The sequence below is a fragment of the Varanus komodoensis genome, unplaced genomic scaffold, assembly GCF_004798865.1.
Source record: "Varanus komodoensis strain SLA01 unplaced genomic scaffold, ASM479886v1 scaffold11, whole genome shotgun sequence".
Classification (NCBI taxonomy): domain Eukaryota; kingdom Metazoa; phylum Chordata; class Lepidosauria; order Squamata; family Varanidae; genus Varanus; species Varanus komodoensis.
The window spans coordinates 746,478-768,026 of NW_025335317.1; the positions used below are offsets into that span (position 1 = coordinate 746,478).

General features: G+C 59.2%; 1 protein-coding gene across 1 annotated transcript in view; it reads right to left on the bottom strand.

Moving 5' to 3' along the window:
• Positions 1-21,549, bottom strand: part of PSD (pleckstrin and Sec7 domain containing) — a 39,546-nt gene that overhangs the window by 13,949 nt on the left and 4,048 nt on the right. The window contains exons 4-9 of the mRNA XM_044420179.1: positions 20,145-20,591; positions 11,499-11,711; positions 10,949-11,029; positions 8,805-8,917; positions 8,496-8,554; positions 5,839-5,928 (exon numbers count right to left, since the gene is read on the bottom strand). Coding sequence (XP_044276114.1) covers positions 5,839-5,928; positions 8,496-8,554; positions 8,805-8,917; positions 10,949-11,029; positions 11,499-11,711; positions 20,145-20,591 — 1,003 coding nt within the window. The remainder of the gene's footprint in view (positions 1-5,838; positions 5,929-8,495; positions 8,555-8,804; positions 8,918-10,948; positions 11,030-11,498; positions 11,712-20,144; positions 20,592-21,549) is intronic.

Here is a 21,549-nt window from a genome sequence, read left to right on the forward strand (position 1 = left end):
TTCGCAGGCAGCCGCGCCCCGCCCGCAGCGAGGCCAGCCCGGGCCCCGGGGGCGCCACCGCGCGCGGCACGCGCCGTTGGCGAGCAGGAACCGCGGCGCAGGGAGCCGCGCCCCGGGGCCGGCCTCCCGGGCCTCCCGAGCGGGCAGGCGAGGGGCAGCGGCCCTGCCAGCCGAGGTCGCGCCGTTTGCCTCGCGCCGAGCACGTGTGCACGCGCCCGCGCGTGCCCGGCCGGCCGAGTGGGGCTGCCTCCCTGGCTTGGAGCTGCCCGCCGTCGCGGGGGGAGTGGGCCGGTTTCGCACCGCCAGTGTGCAGGGCCAGGCCGCAGCCCCTTCGGTCCCAGATCCAGGGCCGGGCGGGGGCCGGGCACTAGCAAAGCAGGACCGCATCATCGGGACAGGGCTCCCTCCGTGCCTGCCGCCTTTAGCCGCCAATGCAGGCCTGCTGCCAAGGTGGCAGCACCAGAGCGGAGGGCCCGGCCGGCGGTGGTGGATGTTGCCAGCAAGTGACGTCAGGTGCTTGCTCCCAGGTTGAGGCCATGTGGTGCCAAGGTATTAAATCGATGTGCCCAGAGGTTCTCTCCTGGTTCCCGTGTCCTTGCAGCAGATGGCATCTCCGTGGCAATGACTGAGACGCAGAGAAATACTCAGGCTGCGAGCTTCTGGCTTCAGGTGCTTTGCGCATGGCAAGGCTGCTGGTGTGTGGCGCCGGAACGGTGCCTCAAGGTCAGCTGTTCTTTCACCCGCATTCCGTGTGTGCCATCCTGAGTGTCCCCGTCCAAAGGTGTCAGTAGCTCGGCGGGCAATCCAGCATTGCTGACCAGTAATTTCAGGAGAATTCCCCCACATAGGTTGCATCTTCACAGCACAGCCTTTGTCTGGAAACGACACACCAAGGCACTCCCAGGCCGGTCAAGCGCCTCCTCTGCGAAACCCCGCCAGCTCTCACCCGTGCCCTGCTCAGAAATCTCCCTGCAGTGAGATCACCAGATCCCGTGCCCAGGAAGAAACAGCTGCAGCAAGTCGAGACACTTCCTAGCCGGCAGCCCTGCGAGGGAGGCCCACCCGGGCGGCATCTCCCAGGGACCAAGGGGCAGGGGGAAGGAGTCAAGCACGCACCCAAAGGGGGCCCTCCAACGCGCCCTCTGTGGCCACCGGCAACAGACCTCTGCCGATGCTGAAGTTTGCCAACCTGCTTCCATGGTGGCTTCTCATGGAATGCCTTCTGCTCCGGAATGTCCAACTCTGGCTAGGTCGACTTATGCATTTTGATTGGCTGCAGCTGCAACCTGGGCATCCGGACACACACCTGGGTGCAGAAACCCCTGAGAACTGCACCAGAGAGCCCATGACCCCATGCAGGGCAGGCGTGCCCGCTTCCTCTGCATCCTGTGGATTTCCCTGTCCTGGCAGGATTTTGCCTGGCACCACTCCTCTTTGTTCAGACTGCAATGGCATTCAGGCACTGGGCTTGGACTCCTGATTGCTGCTCCAGAGAAAGAGAGCCGGGTATCACCAGCATTGGACCTGACCCCGTCGAAGCAGCTTCACCGAAATGGGAAAAAACCGTGGGGCGAAGGCGGAGCTGCGGAGGTTTCCTGAGCGATCGGCGGGAGAGCTGCACAAAGCTCTGCCTGGAAGGGGCCTGCGAGCAGAAGCGGGAGCACTGCAGAACGGTGCTCCGATTGCTGTCCTTCTACAGCTCACACCTGCCCAAAGCGAAGGCCGGCCTCTGGCGACGGCCATGCGGCGCACAGCCTGCTGGGGAGGGCAGCTGCTGCGGCCCCAACACCGAGGCCCAGGATGATGTCCGGAGGCAGGAGCTGAGAGCCGTCCAAAAGCGCAGGAAGCTGTTCTGAGGCAAAGTGGTCGGTCCGGGTTTTTCCAGCACTTCGGTGGGGTGGAGGGGGCACTCCCCGAATACGGTCTTCGCCTTGGCGCAAAAGGCAACGTGAAACTTCCAACATGGAGGTGGCGACACGGCAGCCAAGATGCAAGCAGAAAGGCCATTTCTGGCACCCACTGAAAAGACCCCAAGGTGCTTCCTGAGGAAGTGATGATGGCACGTCAGTCCCACGGGGATTCTCGAGGAAAAGATCAGCCCGTGAAGGCAGCCTCCATTCCCTTCCTCCTCTGCCACCAGAAACGCAGCGCTATGGCCCGGGCCACTTGGGCCGCATTTTCCATCTGAACAGCAGGGGGGCCTCTGAGAGGGCCAGGCCGCTGCCGGGAGAAGTTGCCTGGCTGAGAGGCGCCACCGAAAGCAGCCCTCCCCAAAAGCACAGGGGCTGCTGACCCCGAAGGTCACCCCTCTTCTGTGCCTCTCTCCATGGGGAGGAGATGTCCAGCAAAGGTGGAGTGCAAATTCTTCCCAAACCAATTTCCTTGTGGAGGAACGGGCAACTGGAGGCCCCCAGAAGTTTTGGTCTGCAACTCCCATCAGCCCCAGCCTGCAGCACCCAAGCGCTGGGATCCGGAGGGATGCGGCGTGCTGGATGTTTTGTCCTAGCAGTTGCCTATCCCTGCCGTGGCTAATCCGTTCCTACCCTGTGGCCAAAAGTGCAATTCGGGGCTCAGGTCTTGGAGGCAGATGTGAGGGAGCTGCTTTGGGCTCAGAAAGAGCACGAGGCAGAAGTTTTGCAAAGTCCAAATGGTGCGGAGAATGTGAAGGAGAGAAGCTGCTTCCGCAATACTAATGCAAGAGCAACGCTTGTGATTGCCCGGCAATAGAGCTGGTTCGGCAAGGACTGCTTCCTGTTATATGTCATTGACGTTTGGACTGCACTGTCCCAAGAGGTGGAAACGTATTTAGAAATGCATGCAGGGAAAGGGCTGCCAAGGAGGGCTGCCAGCAGTGCCTCCCAGGGCCGTTGCGCGCAGAGGCCTCTCTCGGTGCTGCTCGCCCCCGGGGTGCCATCTGCGTCCTGCAGTGAGTTTCGCCACTGAGCTAAGTAAACAGCTGCAGTCCCACTTACCTGGGAGGAAGATGTACCGATTCCAACAGGACCAACTTCTGAGTAGTCACGGAGCAGACAATCCGGGCATATGGTCAGATGGAGTAAAAAGCCAGAAAGCACGACGAGAGTCCGAGGGAAGCAAAGGCGCCCCTTCCGTGAGGAGCAGCAAGCTGCCCTGTGCTACCTCAGGCTGCTCGGCCACCGAGCCTCGCCCTGCTGGCGTGGACTGGCGCCGCTTCGGAGACGGTCCTTCCCCAACCCTGGCCGGAGATGCTGGAGATCTGCTGGGGCACATCCTGTGACCCAAGCCCGTGCTTCGCCCCCACAGAGCAGCCCCCCCTGCAGCAGGCCCCTCCTGCTCATGGCCGAGTGCTGCGTGGGCGTCAGCGTCTGCTCCGTTCCCTCCAGTTGCCACTGCGCCCCGATCAGGCAACGAGCGGGGAAGGCGAGGCAGAGGCGGCATCTTCTGGGGCCGACCCGGGTGTGGAAATGGAAGGGGCTGGACCAGAGGGCTCCCTGGATGGCTTGGAGCGCCAGCCCTCACCTGAGCCGGACAGTGTGGCTGTTACAGGCCGGGGGGGGGGGGGAGGACGCTCCCCCAGGCCCAGGGCTCGATCACAAAACTGCCACCACCAAACCTGGCTCACCAGCCGTGAGCTGTTGTCATCGCCGGCAGACTGGCAAAACTGTGGTGCAATACACCGTTAGAGAGCCCTCTTACCACCTAATTAAAGACATCTTGGCTCAATCATACACATTTTACTTGTTTAATTATTCAGTTAAATCAGCACACATTTGCATATGAATAAATGTTGGAGGCCAAAGGCAGTTTTTGTGCGTGTTGCATCAAGCACTGCCTCTGGGAAGTGGGAGGGATGAACGCCCCTCCTGAAAGCGGAACTAGATATTATCTCAGCAAATAGGCAGATGCGACCTGCTCTTGCCGGAATGGGGCACACAGGAAAGAGCAGTGAGTGCTAGGGAAGACTGGCATCGAACGAGAGGGCGCTCAATCCCTCCATTCACTCCTGCAACGTGGCCCCAGCTTCCCTGCCTGCCCCCCCCCCACGCATGGGCTCAGTTCCAATTATCAAGCCTTCTTGGAAAAATACAATGAAGCTGCGACGGCTTATAGCCCGGCTTGCCTCCCGTGTCCCAGCCCTCCTGTGCAAAGGTTTTCCCGCTCCCACACTGACGCTGCGAGGGACACTGATCCTATGATTCCATGAAATGGAGCCGTAGGGATGTTTTCCATGGAATGACTAGTCCCCTGCTAAGATGGCTCCTACTGCAGATGAATTTTGGTCCCACTTGTGTTAAAAATACTCAGAAAATGCCCTGGAACATCACCTCTTAACTGCTTGGCAAGCCTGTTGGTTGAACAGGGAGCACCTGCGTGTTGTGCGACCGGCGGCAGCCGGTGTTGCGGGGGGTCTGCAGAGCAGGAAAATGAGCTCAGTCCCTTGCCTGACTGGGATGTTGCCACCCACTGTTGGGGGGAAAATGGGAACAATCCCCAGGAAAGAGGCAGAAGCTGCATTTCTTTGAAATGCAACATTCACCCAGACCCTGCCTGCCTTCTGCAGGACTCATCTTATCCTGAAGTGTGAATGCTCTGATACTTAAAACAAAAACAAAAACTCAGCCATTCTCTGAATGCTTCACTCAACATATTTTTAAAGGCATGGCAGAAGGAACTTCCACACACATACCTGGCAAGCCAAGGCAGCCCAGCATGGTGGCGACAGACCTGGGGCAGGGTCAGAACCCAGCTGCCCCGCAAGCCTCTGCGGGGATCACAAACACGCTCTCGGCCTCCGGGCTCGCCCCGTCATCTCAGATCAGCTGTTGCTCCCGAGGAGCTCGATTCCAAATCTGCTACTCCATGGCTCCGGAAGGCGTTCAGTGGCCTCAGCACCCGCTGCCGGGTCTGGCGGGCCTGCAGCAACACTGCTTCCGTGATCACCAGCACCACAATGAATGTGCGAACCCAGCAGGGCCCTGCTGACTTGTGTGCCTGGCTGCAGCATTGACAGCGGTGCAGTAGGAAAGGCCAAATCCTTTTAGGCCCCACAGCGCCACCCCCACCCCCAAGGAGGGATCCACACTGGCAAAGCGGTTCCAGCAGTTTTCCTGTCCAGCTGGAGCAGGTCTTTTGAAAATGAATGGGTCCAATTCCCATCCAAGTTCAAGCCTTCCCAGGGGAAACAACAATTCCCACCTCCCCACCAGCCAGGGAGTCTGCAACCAAGCTCAGGTGGAGCAGCCAGGTGTGCGCCCTTGCTAGCCCAGCACCACGAGTCTCAGCCCTGAGGCACCCCTGCCCTGCCAGCAAAGTGCAGCAGCTCCCTCTCCGGAAGCCTCCGCGTACCTGGCTCCCTCGACACAAGTGCTGCCAATGTTGCTCTGCGTGCCCATCTCTGCAAGGGGCTGGCTGTGCCCCACCAGTGTGGCTCGTGGGGGGTGGCCGGCCCTCCCCCGTCCAGGGTCTGTTGGGCTGTCGTGCCGTGTGCACTGGCCCAGCGCGTGCATTTCTGAAGGCATCCTCTCCCAACCAGCGCCACCAGCACCACCCCAGAGGTCTCCCAGGAGAGCCAGTCAGAACTGGGCATCAGCTCTCGTGAAGCACTCCATTCGGTGTGACTCTGGAAGGTTCACCAGTGCACCCCTGCAATGCGGGCTGCTCCTGAGCCCGGCATGGCTACAGCCCTGCCCGAGACAGAGGCCCTGGAACGCAGCGCCCTCTTGCCAAGGGGTGTGGCCAGGCTACCCGAGCCTTTTCTCCCTCTCTCTCCCTCTCCCAGAGATGCTAGACCGAGTGGACTGCCCCCGTTTGTATGGCCAGTGAGCCGGTTGCCCCAAAAAGGGCCCTGACCGAATTTACCTTGAGCAGCTCCCGCGGAAAATCACTCCCTTCGTTCAGTCCTTCCAGGTTCCCGATGAAATCCGAGCAGGACATTCGCTTCCCAATGTTCTGTGAGGAGAAACGGGAGAAGGAGAAAGAGCAACAAGCTCGCAAGGACAGCAGGACGAACGAATGGCAACTGGCCCATCGGAGCCGAAGGACTTGGCCAAACACTTGGTGAGGGGGCACGGCCTGAGCACCCTCTGGAGCCCCAGGGCGGCAGAGCTCCATCTGCAGTGGGAAGGGGCACGTTTATTCCTGCTCCAACATGTCTGGTGAGTGTCTGCAGAAGCGGCGGACGTGGCAGATTCAAAGAAAGTGCTGTGCTTTAATTTTTATTTTTGCAATACACCTGCCACCCCAGCTAACCTTCACCCCTGTTGGGAAAATCTGGATAAATCCAGGCAGAAAAATGTTGCTTATATGTGCTTTTGTGCTATCAAATCAAACCTGCAGCCTTTCTCTAAAGCACCGGCTTTCCAAGCCACGTCACTGCTTAATATTGCTGTTGCATTAAGAAAATGGCACTCCCTGCAACTCCCCTCTCCTTCTCCTCTCTAGCTGTAAGCCAGAGGAGACAGGTCATTCAGTCGAATACACTGTCATGCTACAATGTTGCTGCATAGTCCCTGCAGGAATTCACAGTTTACCAAGAAGTATTTAGTTAGCTAGCCCAGAGTGCTTCCCGCACTATAGCCAGTTAGAAAGGTGAGGATCCATTACTCGGCGTCTGAGCCTTCCTGATAACAGAATGTAACAGATGAGCTTATGACTTCATGAATGTTTTCTCAATAGCCTGAATCTGCATGCCCAAGCAGACCTGGGGATGGGTTCAGCTCTTCTGGAATGGGTTCAACTCTTCTGGACAGACTATGGAAGTGGGCAGGAGACAACAGGATGGTGTTCAATGTGGAGAAGTGCAAGGTCTTGCACTTCTGGCATAGGAATGGGTGTCATAAGGGCAGGTTAGGGGACAAGTGGCTGGAGAGCAGCGCTTGTGAAAGGGACCTCGGGGTGCTGGTTGACTGCAGGCTGAACATGAGTAAGCAGTGTGATGCGGTGGTCAAGAGGGCAAACGCCACCCTTGGCTGCATAGCCAGAAGTGTGGCTTCTAGATCGAGAGAGGTATTACTGCCACTCTATACGACTCTGGTGTGCCTGCAACTGAAGTATTGTGCTCAGTTCTGGGCCCCTCATTATAGGAAGGATATAGATTCCATTTAGATGCCAGGAAGCACTTCCTCATAGTTAGGATCCCGAGGGTATGGAATGGGCTTCCATGGGAGGTGGTTGAGGCCCCAACGGTGAGGGTGTTCAAGGGTAGGCTGAACGTGCACATGATGGGCATGTTGTGAGCAGAGCTGGCTGGAGCTGGGGGTCAGACTAGATGGCCTGGGAGGCCTCTTCTGGCTCGCTCTGTCTCTATGTTTCTATGTTACTCAACTGAAATGTCAATACAGTGCAATTAGCAATATTGTAATCTTATTGTCACTTGTATGTTTGGCTGATCTTCCTTGTCTGTTTTGTATATGATGACCTCAGAATTTCATTGTAACATCTGCATTCCATCATTAATTGCTCTGTGCCTGTGTACATGACTGGGAGATTATAAAATGTTCTGTACTTGTATTGAAACCTCGCAGTTGAGTTTGCCTCTCCCTGGTAGTACATTATTGTTAGTCTACTGCAGGATTCCTGGAGCTTTGGGCAATAAAGCAGTGAAGGTTCAAACGTTTGATTTTTCCCACAAACCAGAGTATTTATTTCCTCCCCAGAAATTGAAAACCGAGATTCTGTCACCTCTTAACTTCCTTTGTTTCTTCCGTCGTTTATCACTGTTTTCAGTCCCTTTTCCTTTCTGCCTACCATCCTAACTGTATTTTACTTTCCCTCTGCCTTTCCCCTGAAACTTGCAAATTATCTGCCACAGGACGTGGGGCAGCAGGAAGGGAAAGCAGAGTGAGTGTGGGGCAGCTCAGCTGCACGGCGCCACGGCTGATTGTCAGGACGGGCTGCTTTCACAGGGCTTGGACGCTGCCCAAAGGGCCCCTGCTTGGCCGGAGATCCCTCTCTCTGCCCAGTGTGCCAGTGCAGTGTCCCCAGGGAGCCCGCTGAGGATTGGGGGAAGGAGGAGGGGCATGGAGCAGCTGGATTGTCAGGGGTCTGGGTGCCCTTAAGCACAGGATTGGGACCCCCTGAGTCCACCCGGTGCACCAAATGCTGGAGTGTGGCAAAGCTGGATCTTTCCACATCTCCTTCTCCAGCAGCTCCACGGTGGACGCATGAGCGCAAATGCATAAGCCCCAGCGTGGCTCCTCTTTCCCGAATTCGGAAGCAGGGTGCGTCTCAGCAGAGGGAATCATTCTGCTTCCCAGCCAGGCCAGAAACCGGCCGAGCAAAGGATTCCAGCTGGGAAAATGGGCACGGCTATCTGGGCAGCGGAAGGGCTTCCGTAAGGGCGAGGCTGACGGGAAGCAGAAGGAGACACGTGTGCAGACACGGGGACTTGCTGGGCCCCTGGACGCTCCAGGCGAGGACGCCCGGCCTGGGGAGGACACCCCTCACGCGGCTTCCCTGAGGCACGTCCCCGTCCCGAGAACAGCTGCGGAGCCAGCGCACGCCTCAGAGGCACTTACGTGTCCGTGCAGGTCCGTGTTCAGGAGCATCAAGGCGCAGGTCAGCGTGTGGGCCCCATCTGCGGGACAAGCACCAAGAGGTGTGGGTGGGGGGGGGGGGCGGGTGATCAGAGGCTCACAGCCTTGCCAGTTTCCCACCCAGCAGGAGGTGCTTGGCCCAGCAGATGCCACGAGGACCCCAGGCAGCCCACCAGGCCGGCTCGGCAGGGCATTCTCAGCGCACGGAGGACTGACCCGCCGGCGGGCCTGGTTTCCGAGCGTGCCCCAAGCCCGCCCGCCCGCCGTCTCCCCGTTCCCCCGCGCTCTCACCCTCCGAAGAGATGGCTTTGGGGTTGCACTCGTAATAGCGCTGTGAGAAGTGGGCGAGGACCCGCTCCCGCTCTTGCGTCTCGCCCATGAGGGCCAGCTCCTTCAGAAAGGACCTGGGGAGAAGAAGAGGGCGCGTGACACACGGAGCTGCCTCCGCCGGGCCGGCCTGCCCACCGAGCCACACGCACGCCGGCTTCCTTTGGCTGAACGGGGGGAGAGTGCGCCCCCCCCACCCCCACCCCAGGGCTCATCTGGCGACCGCCTACTTGCGTGAGTGTACAGACGGGCGGCGTGCCGGCTCTCACCCGGGGAGGCAGGCACCGCCGCATGCCCACGGGACGGCCAGTTCCAGGAGGGGGTGCTGGGGCCATGCTGCCTCACGGCGCTCCGCCACGGCTCCCCAGGGCCCCTCTCCCCCGCAGCCCTGCTGGCCACACCTGCATGGGGCCCTGGGAAGGGGCTGCCCGGAGCGGGGGAAGGCGGTCACGGCTGCGGGGGAGCTGGCACCTGCGGCCAGGGCACCTGCTGGGAGAGGCGAACCGAACGCTCAGTTGACTCAGCGCCTCAACTGCCCCGTCTCAGCAGAGATGCCCCAGACCGGCTGGAAGTGGCAGAAATCACCGCGCGGCTGGCCGGATCACTGCCTCTCTGCCCCCCGATCCTTCTGTGGCAGAGGCAGTCATGAAAGGCATTCTGTCCAAGGGCCGGAGAGCAGCCCTCGCATGCCAAGGACTGAAGGGGGGCCTGCAGGTCATGTGAGCACTGGGAGAGGGCTGAGGGAGGGCCCGGGAGGCTCGGGATGGGCCAGGCAGCTCCCAAGTGCAGGAAGTTCCAGACGGGTCAGGCTGAGGACCAGCGGCGCTTGGCGCACACGGCCAGAGGATATGGCTTCGGAGGTCACCGCAGCAGGCGAGGCCGGCCATCCATCCATCCATCCATCCATCCATCCATCCATCCATCCATCCCATCCGGTTTCCTCACGGGCCGAGCCCGCCTCCCTGGACCCCCCATGCCAGCTGTCCCCCACACCACGCATTGCGTGGAGACGTTTGCCGCCGGCCTCTGCTTTTCCACACATGAATTGCGAGCCTTTGCTGGTTGGTGAGGACTGGGGCGCAAACATGGAGAGCGGCTCATCCACGGTGTAGGACGTGGCGTGTGGAAGATGGGGTCAAAAACATGAAATGCTGAAGAAAGCGAGTGCCACAGGCAGGGGCCCCACTGCGCAATTCAGGACCGGCCCCTGGCTGCTCTGCCTCCTCATCCTCTGCAGCGCTGCTGCCCAACTGCAGCCTGATCATGGCTGATGGGACCAGGCCAAGGGTGCGATCGATGCTACTCTGCACGGGCGTGAGAGCGCACCCAGCCTCAGGCAGAAGCTGTGCCGCCACGGCAAGCCCGGAGCGCAGGCACCGAGCCCCAGGGACGGGGCTGGCGCCTTCGGCAGCAGTTCCCGGCTCAGTGCGTGTGGGCGTTGCGTGGAGGCCACTGAGTTCGTATGGAAAGCTGAACATTTTTATCGGCACAAGAGGGGGCATTCGTAACCTGTTGGGACTGGAGAAGAAAAGGCGGGGATGTGGGAGCAGAAAGAGGCCGCAGACAGACCGAATCTGAAAAGAACTGGAGAAGGTGGCACAGAGGAGCAAAGCAACGCCATCCTCCTGCAGATGGAGCCTCCTGTGTTCTGAGCCGCCATTGTGGGAAGAGGCACAACTGCTTTTAAGGAACAGCCGTGGCCAAACTGTTCGTTCCGCCTGCATCCACTCAACGGAAGAGCGGCCATGGAGACCCCGTTGCTTCAAAGGCGAGGCACCATGCGCCTCTGAAGACGAGCCTCCGCAGCTTTGGACGCTGCCCTGCTCCTCACACGCGGCCGAATGGCGTCCACCAGCAGTGCGCCGTGTCCCATGGGGCTAGGCAGGCCCCACCCCTGCGGTTTTGGGCAGGTAGCAAGAATATCCGGCTGATCGACCGTGGAGGAGGGGCAGCAGCGGCATCGAGAGCCCAAGGAAAGGGCCGGAGAGGCCATGTGCTGACAGGTGCAAGCGAGCGTCAATCGTGAGAGCAGCGTTCCCCAGAGCCCCGTGCAGCACCGGGGTGCCTGCTTTCGGCATTCCAGGAGAGCCCCCGCCCCCACCACTCACCGAAGTGCCTGATCCAGCGTCATTCCAGTGAATTCAAAGAACTTGAGGTACTCCCCTGCCACCATCTTACTAAAATCATTACTGAAAGGGAGACAAGAGGCATCTTAAAAAGTGCCGCACGAGGAGGAGGAAAGCAGGGGAGGGTCGTTCCCGGAGGCGGCACCAGGGTGCAGCAGCGAGGAAAAGGCGGCCGCAAGAAAGGACCCGGGCAAGTGCGGAGCAGGCCGGCCGGCACGGCGGTCCCAGGGAAGACTTCGTTCCAGCCCCTGGCGAGGCCTGTGCGTGACGGCGCGCACCGCGAGCCAGAGGAGCTGCAGCACAGGCCACCCCACCGCAGGCGTGTGGCGCACACGGAAGGCACGGCCAGCCCTGCAGTGCCGGATCGAGGCCGGCTGGGCAGAGGTCCCGGCGGCCTTCCGGAGCGGGGGCTGCTCCTGCTGTGCTGGTCCTCCCAGGACCGCCTCCGTAGCGGGGGTCCCTGGGGGTGGCCGGCCGCCCCCTTCCCCCCAGGGAGAGCTCTGTGTGAAGAGAGCGTGCCCCTCATACCCACACGTACTTCTTCCCCAGGTGCCGGGCCACGTCGGCCTTCTTGAAGCCGTCCAGGTTGAAGAGCCGCTTGGCCAGGCGCTTGGCGGCATCCAGGTCAGCTTTGTGCCCGCTGGAGAGGGTGTCCGTGCTGCCCAGGGCCAGCTGCTCCACGCTGTCCAGCTCCGAGCCTGAGCCCGAGCCCGAGCCCGAGGTCAGCTGACTCAGAGGGTGCTCGCTGAAATGAAGAGACCTTGCGAGCGGACCCGTTCCTCTCGCCCTCCTTCACCGCGAGCGGGAGGTTTGAGGCGGGGCACGCCCGGGATGGGGCAACAGCCCATAATGAGCAGTATCCTCGTGCAAGAGGAGGGAAGGGAGGCCTGGGGCTCCTTCCTCTTCAGAACAAGCCTTTGTAAGTAAGAGGATTCCGGATTCACATTTTAAAAACTCTCAAACAGCCTTCCCCAACCTAGTGGCCTTCGGAGGCATTTGGAGCACAATGCAGGGCCGTGGACAAGGGATTCTGGGTGCTGCAGTCCAGCTTTCTGGGTGTCTGGCAGGCCCAGGCTGGGCAAGGCTGCTCTGGAAGCTCAGGGCTGCAGTGCTGCCGGAATGAAGTGCTCCGGCCCCCTCTGGGGGGCTCCTCCTCCCTGATGGCCTTCAGGGACTGGAAACCCCCAAAGTGGAGCTCCATCACGCAGTGCCGGCAGGAGCAGCGGCGTGAGCGGTTCCCGTGACCTTTCGCTTGGCCTGCTTTTGCTGGTCAGGCTGCTTGCCTGCCAGACCCCCATCCGGGCACTAGCAGGCAAATGCCCCCCCCCCCGCAGGGGTCTGTGGGAGCTGCAGAGGACCACGGGCCAGGCACGGCGGTGGTCCCCGGGACACGGTGGGAGTGGGGCAAAGGCCTCGCGCGCGGGTGCTTTCGCAGCATGCGGGTGGCACACGCCCCTCCCGGCTGGCAGGCTGGCTTTCCTTCCCCCTGACTGCTCTGCTTTTCTCTTCAGGCAGGGGCAGCTTCGCCCTCACCCACTCCCAGCATCACCAGTGGCAGGAGTGCGGTGTCCCGGGGTCAGGAATGCCCGCCTGAAGGCCACCGGGTTTGGGGGAGCTGCCAAAAGGGTTCTGGAGGGATCCCTGTGGGAGGGATCGGAGCGCGCCAGGTGGGGGCCCGGGAAGCCGTTCCCTTGGGCCTCGCCTTTCAGTGTTGCCCGGAGTGCAAGACAGAGAGCAGAAGCCGGGGCCGCATCCGTCTCCGTATTCCACGTGCCGCAGCTCGGTTCTGCAAACCTGGTGCACCTGCCTGGTGTGCACGATTGCGGAAACCATTTTCTGCCTAGGCATGCTGCCGCCCCTTTGCCTGATTCCCCTTCTGAACTGGATTCTTTTCCTTTCACTCTTGGCCCCCTTGGAAGTGGCCATGCAAAATTGGGGAAGGTGCGCTGCCCGCTCAGGCCACGAGGAAGCAGCCCCCCCCCCGCTCTGCCCTCCCTCCGCCTGGAGACTGAGGCCGAGGGCAGGCACTGGAGAAGCGTGGGCACCTGCTGCTTCTCCTGCCCCTGCCCCCGCCCCCCGTGCCTGTGGACAGCCTTGTCTCGCTCCCACATCTCAAGCCCTGGGATACGAACCACGAAGAGCCGTGGCGCCTGCGAGACAAGCCGTGTTGCTGTTCTACAAGCACCTGGAGACTACAATGCACCCCATTTTTGCAGCAGGCCAACACGGCTGCGCTTCTCGAAAATGCCATGACTGAAGGCAGTGCCGTGGATGGCCATTTTAAAGCGGGCCTTAAGCAGGCTTGCTCGATGTTTCATTCAAAATGCCTACAGCGGTGGAGGGCGTGTGGCGACCGAGGCCATGGCAAGTAGTGCTTTTGGGGGCAGGAGGAATTTCGGGTGGGGAACAGTGCCAGGAGAATGACTGATTCCACCTCAGCCTGTGCCATCGTCCAGCGCATTGCAGAATTCCCGTGGTGCCAAGCCTAAGAGGTGGCCGGCTGAACACGCTATCCAAATGCACCTAACTTGATATGTCGTTTGGCCCAGATTGGTTTTCCTGGTCAGAAGAAGAAAGATTAGGTGGAGCACCAGGCATACCAGCTGAACCAAGTACAACTTGTTTAAATAAGATTTACTACTAATTAATAAAGGCAGGATTTTAGTGTGTCATATCATAATCTGGTTTTCTAAGAATTAAGTTCGACATATTTCCAAAAAAGCAATATTAAGAAGTATTATTTGTAGTTTACCTAAAATCAACCTGATAACATTATTGTGGTCTTTGGCAAAAGTTAAAAAGTGAATACAGAACTCCAGCCTAGATAGACTGGAATTTTGTAACATGTTGGTCCAAAATGTCTCTGAGCTGCTAATTTTTTAATTCAGTCCAAGGTAAACGTTATACCACGATGACCTGGCCAGCAGTTGGAGGCATGTAGCACATTTTCCTTCATGGATTTGTTAGAAATGCATTTTGCAAAATATACTCCCTGCAGTTTCTTCATTACGGAGCAGAATCTGTAGCTCCGCTGACTATACAGAAGGTAAGCTCAGCAGCATGGAAGTCCAGCCTCAACTGCAAAGCAGAAAGGACCCAGATCGCTTGAAGCTTTGCCCAAGAAGCCATCCCCCTTTTAAACAATCATCCTTATCCAATCGGGTGGAAAACATACCGCTTCAGAGACATTCTTATTGATGGATTGATTAAAAGCTTTTCTATCCTGTCCCCTACAAACATCTTGGGACGGCTTGTGGACAAGGCTTCACATCCTTCTGCTGACCTTACTTACGAGGAGCACACGGAAGTGGCCTGTTCTAATTAGCCCTAGAGCTCTCTGGCAGCTCACAGCCTCCTGGCCCCTTACAATTGATCGATCGATCGATTGATTGATCGAAGTGCAAAGGAAGACGCCATGAGGTGGCAAGTCCTTTAGGGGTTTTCCCAGATCCGGAAGCACAGGAGCTGCGGGATCCATGGAGCGGTCAAGCTGGACGGGGCCACTGGTTCCAACCCCCTGCTCAGTGCATCCCCGGTGGGGGCTGTCCAACCCAACCCCCCCCTCTCGAGCCTCAGGCATGGGAGGGCCGACCCCTCCCAAGGTCATGGGCTCCATGGCTTAACAGCCAGGGAATCTTCCTGCTCTCCAGCCAGACCTCGGCTTCCTCTAGCTTGAGCCCGCCATTCCTTGCCCTGCACCCTGGGATGGTCGAGAGGTGAGAGAGCCCAGCTGGCCCTGCTCTTCGTGACGGCCTTTCAGGTATCTAAAAGCAAAGCGATGTGGGGGAGACCACTGCGCATGGATGCTGCTGCTGCTGCAGACATTTTGGGGTGTGTGGAATGGTGCCCAGCCTGACAGCGCAGTTGCTGAAGCTATTAGGTTAGGTTAGGGATTCCCCGTGCTGCTCCGAAGGTCTGCAGAGGCCTTCGTTGTTTAATCTCCCCAGAAAGCTGCATTCAGAAAAGCAATTCTTACCATCCCACCTCACTGCCCTGCCATAAACACATCAAAAGATGCCTCGGTGTCCGGTGGTGAAGACCAGGTGACCCCAGTCCATGAGCGGGTGACTGTCGAAGCGCAATCGCCGTGTGTTACAGGCTTGCCAAAGTGCCTCCTAACCCTGCACGTTCACACGTGTCACCTTTGTGTTTACTTAACTTGGCCAGCCTGTCAAAGTTAGTTCGGAAGGCCTGTCCAAGGCATCTGATTAGAGTGGAATGTAACTTTTCTTTATGGTGACATGTTATAATAATAATAATAATAATAATAATAATAATAATAATGATGATGATGATGATGATGATGATGATGTATCCAATCACCTTCCTGTGTATTGTATTCACTCCCCTTCTGTGTATTCTATATAACCCTAAGGAAATTAACATGGGGTGTTCCTTCTTAGGCACCCATGGATCCATGCATTCAATTGTAAATAAACCTATTTGCCCTGACAAGAAACTGATTTCTGAGCGAGCCTCTGAACTGCGGATCAGTGTGACAAAACCAAGGGGCTTGTGCTTTGCATCCCTGGAGAAGGCATTTAAGGGATGCCAGATCATCTCCACATCCCACAATCAACCAGACTGTTGAAAGGACTGCAAGTCCAGGGGCTGCAAAATCCCCCGAGGTTTTCAGGAATCCCTCTGGATCCACGGGCCTCCAAGGGCAGATCAATTAAATGGGTCCTCCATCTTCGCAGACATTAACAGATTTCAGCTCAAACCTTGAAGACTGCTGGGCGGGGGGGGGGGGGGTCTTGCCAAAAGAGCAGACTCCTGATAGATCACCACGATTCCACCTCCCTGAAGGCCCTCAGAGCCCACTCTGCACCTGTAAGCTCCCCCCCCCCCCAAAGCCTGCGAGGAGCAAAGGGTCGGAGAGCAGTGTGTGTCCCTCGCCAGGCTTTTGCCACGGCCTCCGGAGAACTCTCATTTTCCCCACCTGTCTCTGCTGAAAAGCAGCACACAAAGGAGCCCCCAGCAACAGAGCCCATGACCTGCGGAGGTGCTGGCTTTGGAGATGAGCACGATGCACCTGGACAGTCACCGCGGGACGACTTAAGTCGGGTTCCTGCACTGGGCAGGCGGCTGGACTTCATGGCCTTCCTGGCCCCTCCCAGCTCCTCTGCTAGCAGTGTCCAGTGCTTCCGGGAAGACTTCCTGGGGAGCTGCCCTCTCAGCCTGTTCTCTGGCCTGCTGCGGAGACACTGAATGCGTCCTGTCTTGTATCTATTATGGCCTTCAAGGGATAAACACCCTAAAAACACTCCAGAAACATGGCAAGCAGGGCAGCCCCTAATGCTGTTCTCTGGCTCGGATTTTAACTCAGGGATGGAAGGAATCCAGGTCCTCCCTCCCTCGTGCGCACTCGCTTTCTTTGTGGCTGGTCTTATCCAGCTGCTCGCTTTCTCCAAACCGCACAAACACCTTCCTCAAGCCTGCGATGTGTGCGAGGAAGGCGCCCCTTAGAGACCTCGAGAGGCTGCAGAAAGGGCGCAGCACCCACCCTACAAAGGGACTGCGATGGATGGTGGGGGCCCTGCTGGGGGGCCCTGCTCTCGAAGCACCGCAAGGGGTGCAGCACCCTGCCCTCCCCTGTGTTTCAGCCTCCCCCCAACGCCCCCAGGCCCCAATCCAGGTTCTCTGCGCTGTTCTTTCACTGCGGCTGCTGCAGCAGGGCCTTCCCACAAGAGGCGGCTCTCGGGAGCCGTGTAGCATCGCCCTCTGCCACTTCTGTGGGGACGTCTGCCTCCTGTTTCTTGTGCGGTTTCTGTACTGCTCTTAGATAAACTTGCTTGTTTCAGTGTAAATGGGGAAAGTTCCCTCCCGGCCAGGCTGGCTGGGCTGATCTTGGGGGTCCCTGCCTTGCGGTGGGTCTGCTCCGGCTCGACCGGCTGGTCCCAGAAGGCGGTGCTGGGGTCCTCGCCCTGCGGCGTGGCAGTTGTGCCGTGGGGCACCGCAAGGTCCCATTCCACCCCCTGCTCAGCATCGACAGGAATCCACGGGCAAGGTGATCGGCGGCATGGGCTGAGGTAGCATCGTTAAGCGGACGACGCTCAGCTCTGCACCTCTTGTGCCTCAAGTCCGAGAGAGGCAGTGGCCCCTCCAGATCAGGCCGAGGGCAAGCAGGGGGCAGGCACGCTGTGCCCCAAGCCAGTGCCCGGGGGGCTCCCCCCGCTGAACCAGATGAAATTCCGGCTGACAGTGCCAAGTGCAGCTGCAGAAGCCGCATCCTGGCTGGACGGCCACTGGGGTCAGACCTACGAAGGAGGCCTTAATGGGAGCTACTTCTTCAAGCCAGTGTCTAGCTGATTGCTGACTCCCCACCGGCCTCTGGCCCATTGCTCCTCTCTTGCCAGGCGGTGCTCAGCCTCTGGCTGGTGGGGAGCATCTGCCTCCCCTTCTCATTCCCGCCTGCCCCCCTTGTCTGGGCCTCTGCGCCAGCCCGTTCTGGAGCTGGACCTGAGCCTGGCCTTCGGGGAGCTCTGCCGTGAGCGCGGCAGGTGTGGCGCATGCGTGTGGATCCGCCAGCCTTTGGCGGCCCCTTCCTTCCCCACAGTTTGATGGGGCGCTTCACATGCCCTGCTAGATGGACGGACATGAGCGTGACCAGGCAGAAAACCGCATGCAGCTGCTGCACCTTTTCTCCTTCACCAATTTTCTGTGGGGAGGAGAAGGATGGAAGGAGGGGTGGAAAAATGGGGGAGAGAAGGAGGGGAAGCCATCACCGTTTGGAAGCACCCCACCCCATGCGCCCGAAGAAGCATCTCTCTGCCTGCAGCCCCAACCAGCCTCTGACCATCAATTCAAAATCAGAACGAACTGATAAAATAAATTAAAAACCACAGCCAGAACAGAGAAACAGCACCTTAAAGTAGGGAAAGAAATCAAAGCAGTGGGAACGTGTTGTGAAATAAATGGCTCTTATCAAAGCATCTGAAGACTCAACATGGAGGCCCCTTTGGGTAAGCAGTCCTGTAGCCCAAGTATTTCAGCCAAAAGGGCCCACCTCTACTAAGTGCAGTTTTGATGGGGGGGGGGGGGACTGACTCCTCCTTGCTGAACTGAATGGGTGGGCAAGATCCTGCAGGGACAGACAATCCTTCAAGGCCCAGTTCCCAAACTGCAAAGCACTTTGAATGGTATTGGGAAGCCAAAGCCCCGGCTACAAGGTTTTGCACCAGCTGAAGCTTGCAACCCTGCTTTAGCGGCAGCCCAGTGCTGCGTGCCGGGCAACGTCCTCGTCCAGCAGGCACAGCAATGCGAGCGGCACTGGCCGGACCCGCCCTTCCCGCAGGAGGACAGAATGGGTGCGCGAGCGGAGGTTACACAGAAAGGCACCTGGCCGAGGCTGCTGCCTGGCGGTCCAGGGCACACACAGGCCCAGCGGCACCCCCACCTGCAGACCCGGTCCCTCACGGAGACAAACTTTGCGCCTCGCCCCGGACCGCCCTCACACCGACCAGCAGCACCTTCGCCTCGTCAGGATCAGGCCCCACTTGTTGGGCTGCCCCCAGTCCAGCACGGCACTCAAGCACCGCGTGGCTTCGCTGGGAGCCGGTGGGAGGCGAAGCCAAGTGGCCTTTGGGTGCTGGGGGCAGCACACCTGAATCTCCAGGCAACCTTTGGCAGATGTTTCACACGAAGGGTGGGGAGTACGGAGGGCAAAACGGCAAGGAGCTGCATGCCCCTGACCTCCCACTGCCTGATTTCCTTTCCTTTTGTGGCCCTCTGCATCTCCCCTTCCCCAGCACACTAAGGAAGACGCTGGCTGAAAAGGAAGCAGGCAGGGCCGAGTCCCACACGCAGGAGCTGGAGCAGGGCTCCAGGCTGGCCGCAGGAGCACGGGGCTCGGGATGCAACAGGCCTGCTTAATTGGCTTCCACATTTGCGAGCAGGCGCTTCACCCCTCGAACAGGGACACTCTCCAGTGCCAAGCGTCGCTGCTTCCCTTTGTCCAGTTGCAAGAGAACAGCGAAGGGTGCAAAGAGCCCCGGATCTTGCACCAGGTAAGCCACTGAGCAAGAGCTGGCTCACGTATTAGAATGATGGTGTCCCACCAGATGGATTCTCGCTGCACTCTGTATGGACATACTTGGGGCTGGCCGGAGAGAATGCACATGCGCGCGCACACGGGCGCACAGCGGCACCCTCAAAGAAGCGGCTGGAGGGATTTGTCGCTTATATGCAGCCTGGACCAGGAAAGAAAAAGAGGAACTGGAATCACTCTGTGCTAAAGCCCAGATAGCACCCGAACGCGAAGCACCATGTTTTGTTGCATTAACCTTCTGAACCCCGTGCGCACGGAGCATGAGGCAGGCCAACTGCCAGTGCCAAACAGCTGCCCTGGGGGTGGCTCTTGTGGGGCTGCAACGTGGGAGGAAGTGGCTACAAAGCCCCCGCTTCCGAGGATCCCACACCCAACTGGGTGCATGGATGCCTACTACTGCACGCCTTCCCAAATTTCATGCAACCACAAGCAGCTAGTGTAGCATGAGATATAGCTGGTCTTGAACCACCAAAAGTGGGAGCATTCACTGAAGAGCATCACTCCTTAAAGCAAACAGCCACCTTTTCTGTTCTGAAAACCTGAATGGAGGACCAGTTGCAGAGCTGGGTCATTGGCCACATCTCACACCCACCTTCAAATTCTGCAGTACAAGTTACAACACATCTCCAAAAGCCGTGGCCAACGGCTCCATCAGACACAGTGATGGCCTTTCGAAAGTGTCTGCATGCGCACGGGAGCAACTTTTTGAAGTCCAGGCATTTTCCTTTCAAATTAAAGAAGTGCCCCCAGAGCAACATCAGATCAGGAGCACGACAGCTGAGCTGCAGACGAGCCTGGGATATGGTGGCTGCGGATCAGCAGTGAGGCTGGGCGCGTCTTCCTGCAGGCCTTCCCAGGCCCCCGAGACGGCACTCTCCACGTTTACAGTTGAGTAACACAACCATGCAAGAGGGGGGCAAGTATCTGGGGGGGCAGGAGGGCCAGGGGGGCATGCACATCATGCATGCTTCATGTTACCTTTCTGGGAGCATGAACACCTAGAGGGATGCGGCAGAGCCCGTGTTCCCTGGTAGCGTCTGTCCATGCTGCCGGTACAAGAGGGCGGGGCGATCAAGGCCTGCTGAGCCATCAGGAGGCAGCACCCGGGAATACACCGTCTCCACTCACCTTGCGACGGAGGCCGGGGCCATTCCCAGGCTGTCTTCCGAGTGGCACGGGCTCTGCGGGCCGCCCTTCCTCCCTCGCCTCAGCTCCTCCTCGCGCTCGGTCCAGGGAGCGTCGGTGGCGGAGCTGGTTCCAGAGTCCGGCTCTAGGAGGGCCAGAGGGGCAAAATTCTGCTGGATGAGCTTGGCACTCTCCCGAATTTGCTCCTGGACCTCCGGGGTCAGGGCAGGGAGGTCGAAGGTGAAGTAGGTGCCGCCGTGCACGTGGGCCGGAGAGGCGAGGATGTCGATGGAGTCGAGGCTGGTGTAGGACGTGCCCTTGGCCCGGTGGGACTCCATGATGGTCTCAAAATGCTTGCTGAACGAGTCCATGCCGTCCCTGGACAGGCTGTGCCGGAGCAGGAAGGGCACCGGGGATTTGAGCAGCCCTCGGCCGTCTCTGCGGTTGAGCCTGGAGATCGGGGCGGGGGGCGGGGAAGGGGGAGAGAGGCGCTGGTGACTGAGGAGCAAACGCGGCACGGCCCCCTCCCGCTCCCTTCCCTGCTCTCCGAGCAGGAGAGCTGCCTCAGCGCCTTCCGGGGAGTCGAGCCGCTGCCCCGGCACAGGGCACGCACACACAGTCATCCCGGGGCCGCAGCTGGCCCCTGGCCCCCCGTCAGGGCCTGCCCGTCCCAGTGCGACCTCTTTTACTCTCATGCAGACACAGAGGAGCCAGTCCGGGGGGCGGGGGGGGGGGGGGGGGGGGGGCTTTGTGCCACTTTGGGCAATGTAAACTGCAGGAGTGAGGGCCTGATCCAGAATTTTACACGGGCTCTAGACACTGTGCGGTCAGGACGCGCTCCAACGGAACCAAGCTCAGGGAGCCCAGGTTCCATCTGGATGCCAGGAAGCACTTCCTGACAGCTGGGACCCCGAGGGTGTGGAAAGGGCTTCCACGCGAGGTGGTTGAGGCCCCACCGGTGTGGGTGCTCAAGGAGAGGCTGGACATGCACATGGTGGGCATGTCATGAGTGGAGCCGGCTGGAGTCGGGGGTCAGACTAGATGGCCCAGGAGGCCCCTTCTGACTCACTCTGCTATTATGCTTCTATTGTCAATTATAACTCTCAACTGGAGGAACACCAGCACTTCTCAAGCACTGGAAAGGCTGCCACACTGAGGGTGTCAGAATCCGTCATCATCCCAGAGTGCAGGACACGCAGTAATAGGGCCAAGTTACAGGAAGATCCCTTCACTGTCAGAGCAGTCCAGCAATGGCGCCCACGACCTGGGGAGCCGCTGGGCCCTCCCATGCGGGAGGCAGCCGGGCAGCCACTGGGCGGGGACGCATGGACTGGGAGTCCTGCACGGAGCAGGGCCCGGACCCACTGGCCTCACTGGCCCTTGCCCACTCTACCCTTCCAAGCCTCTC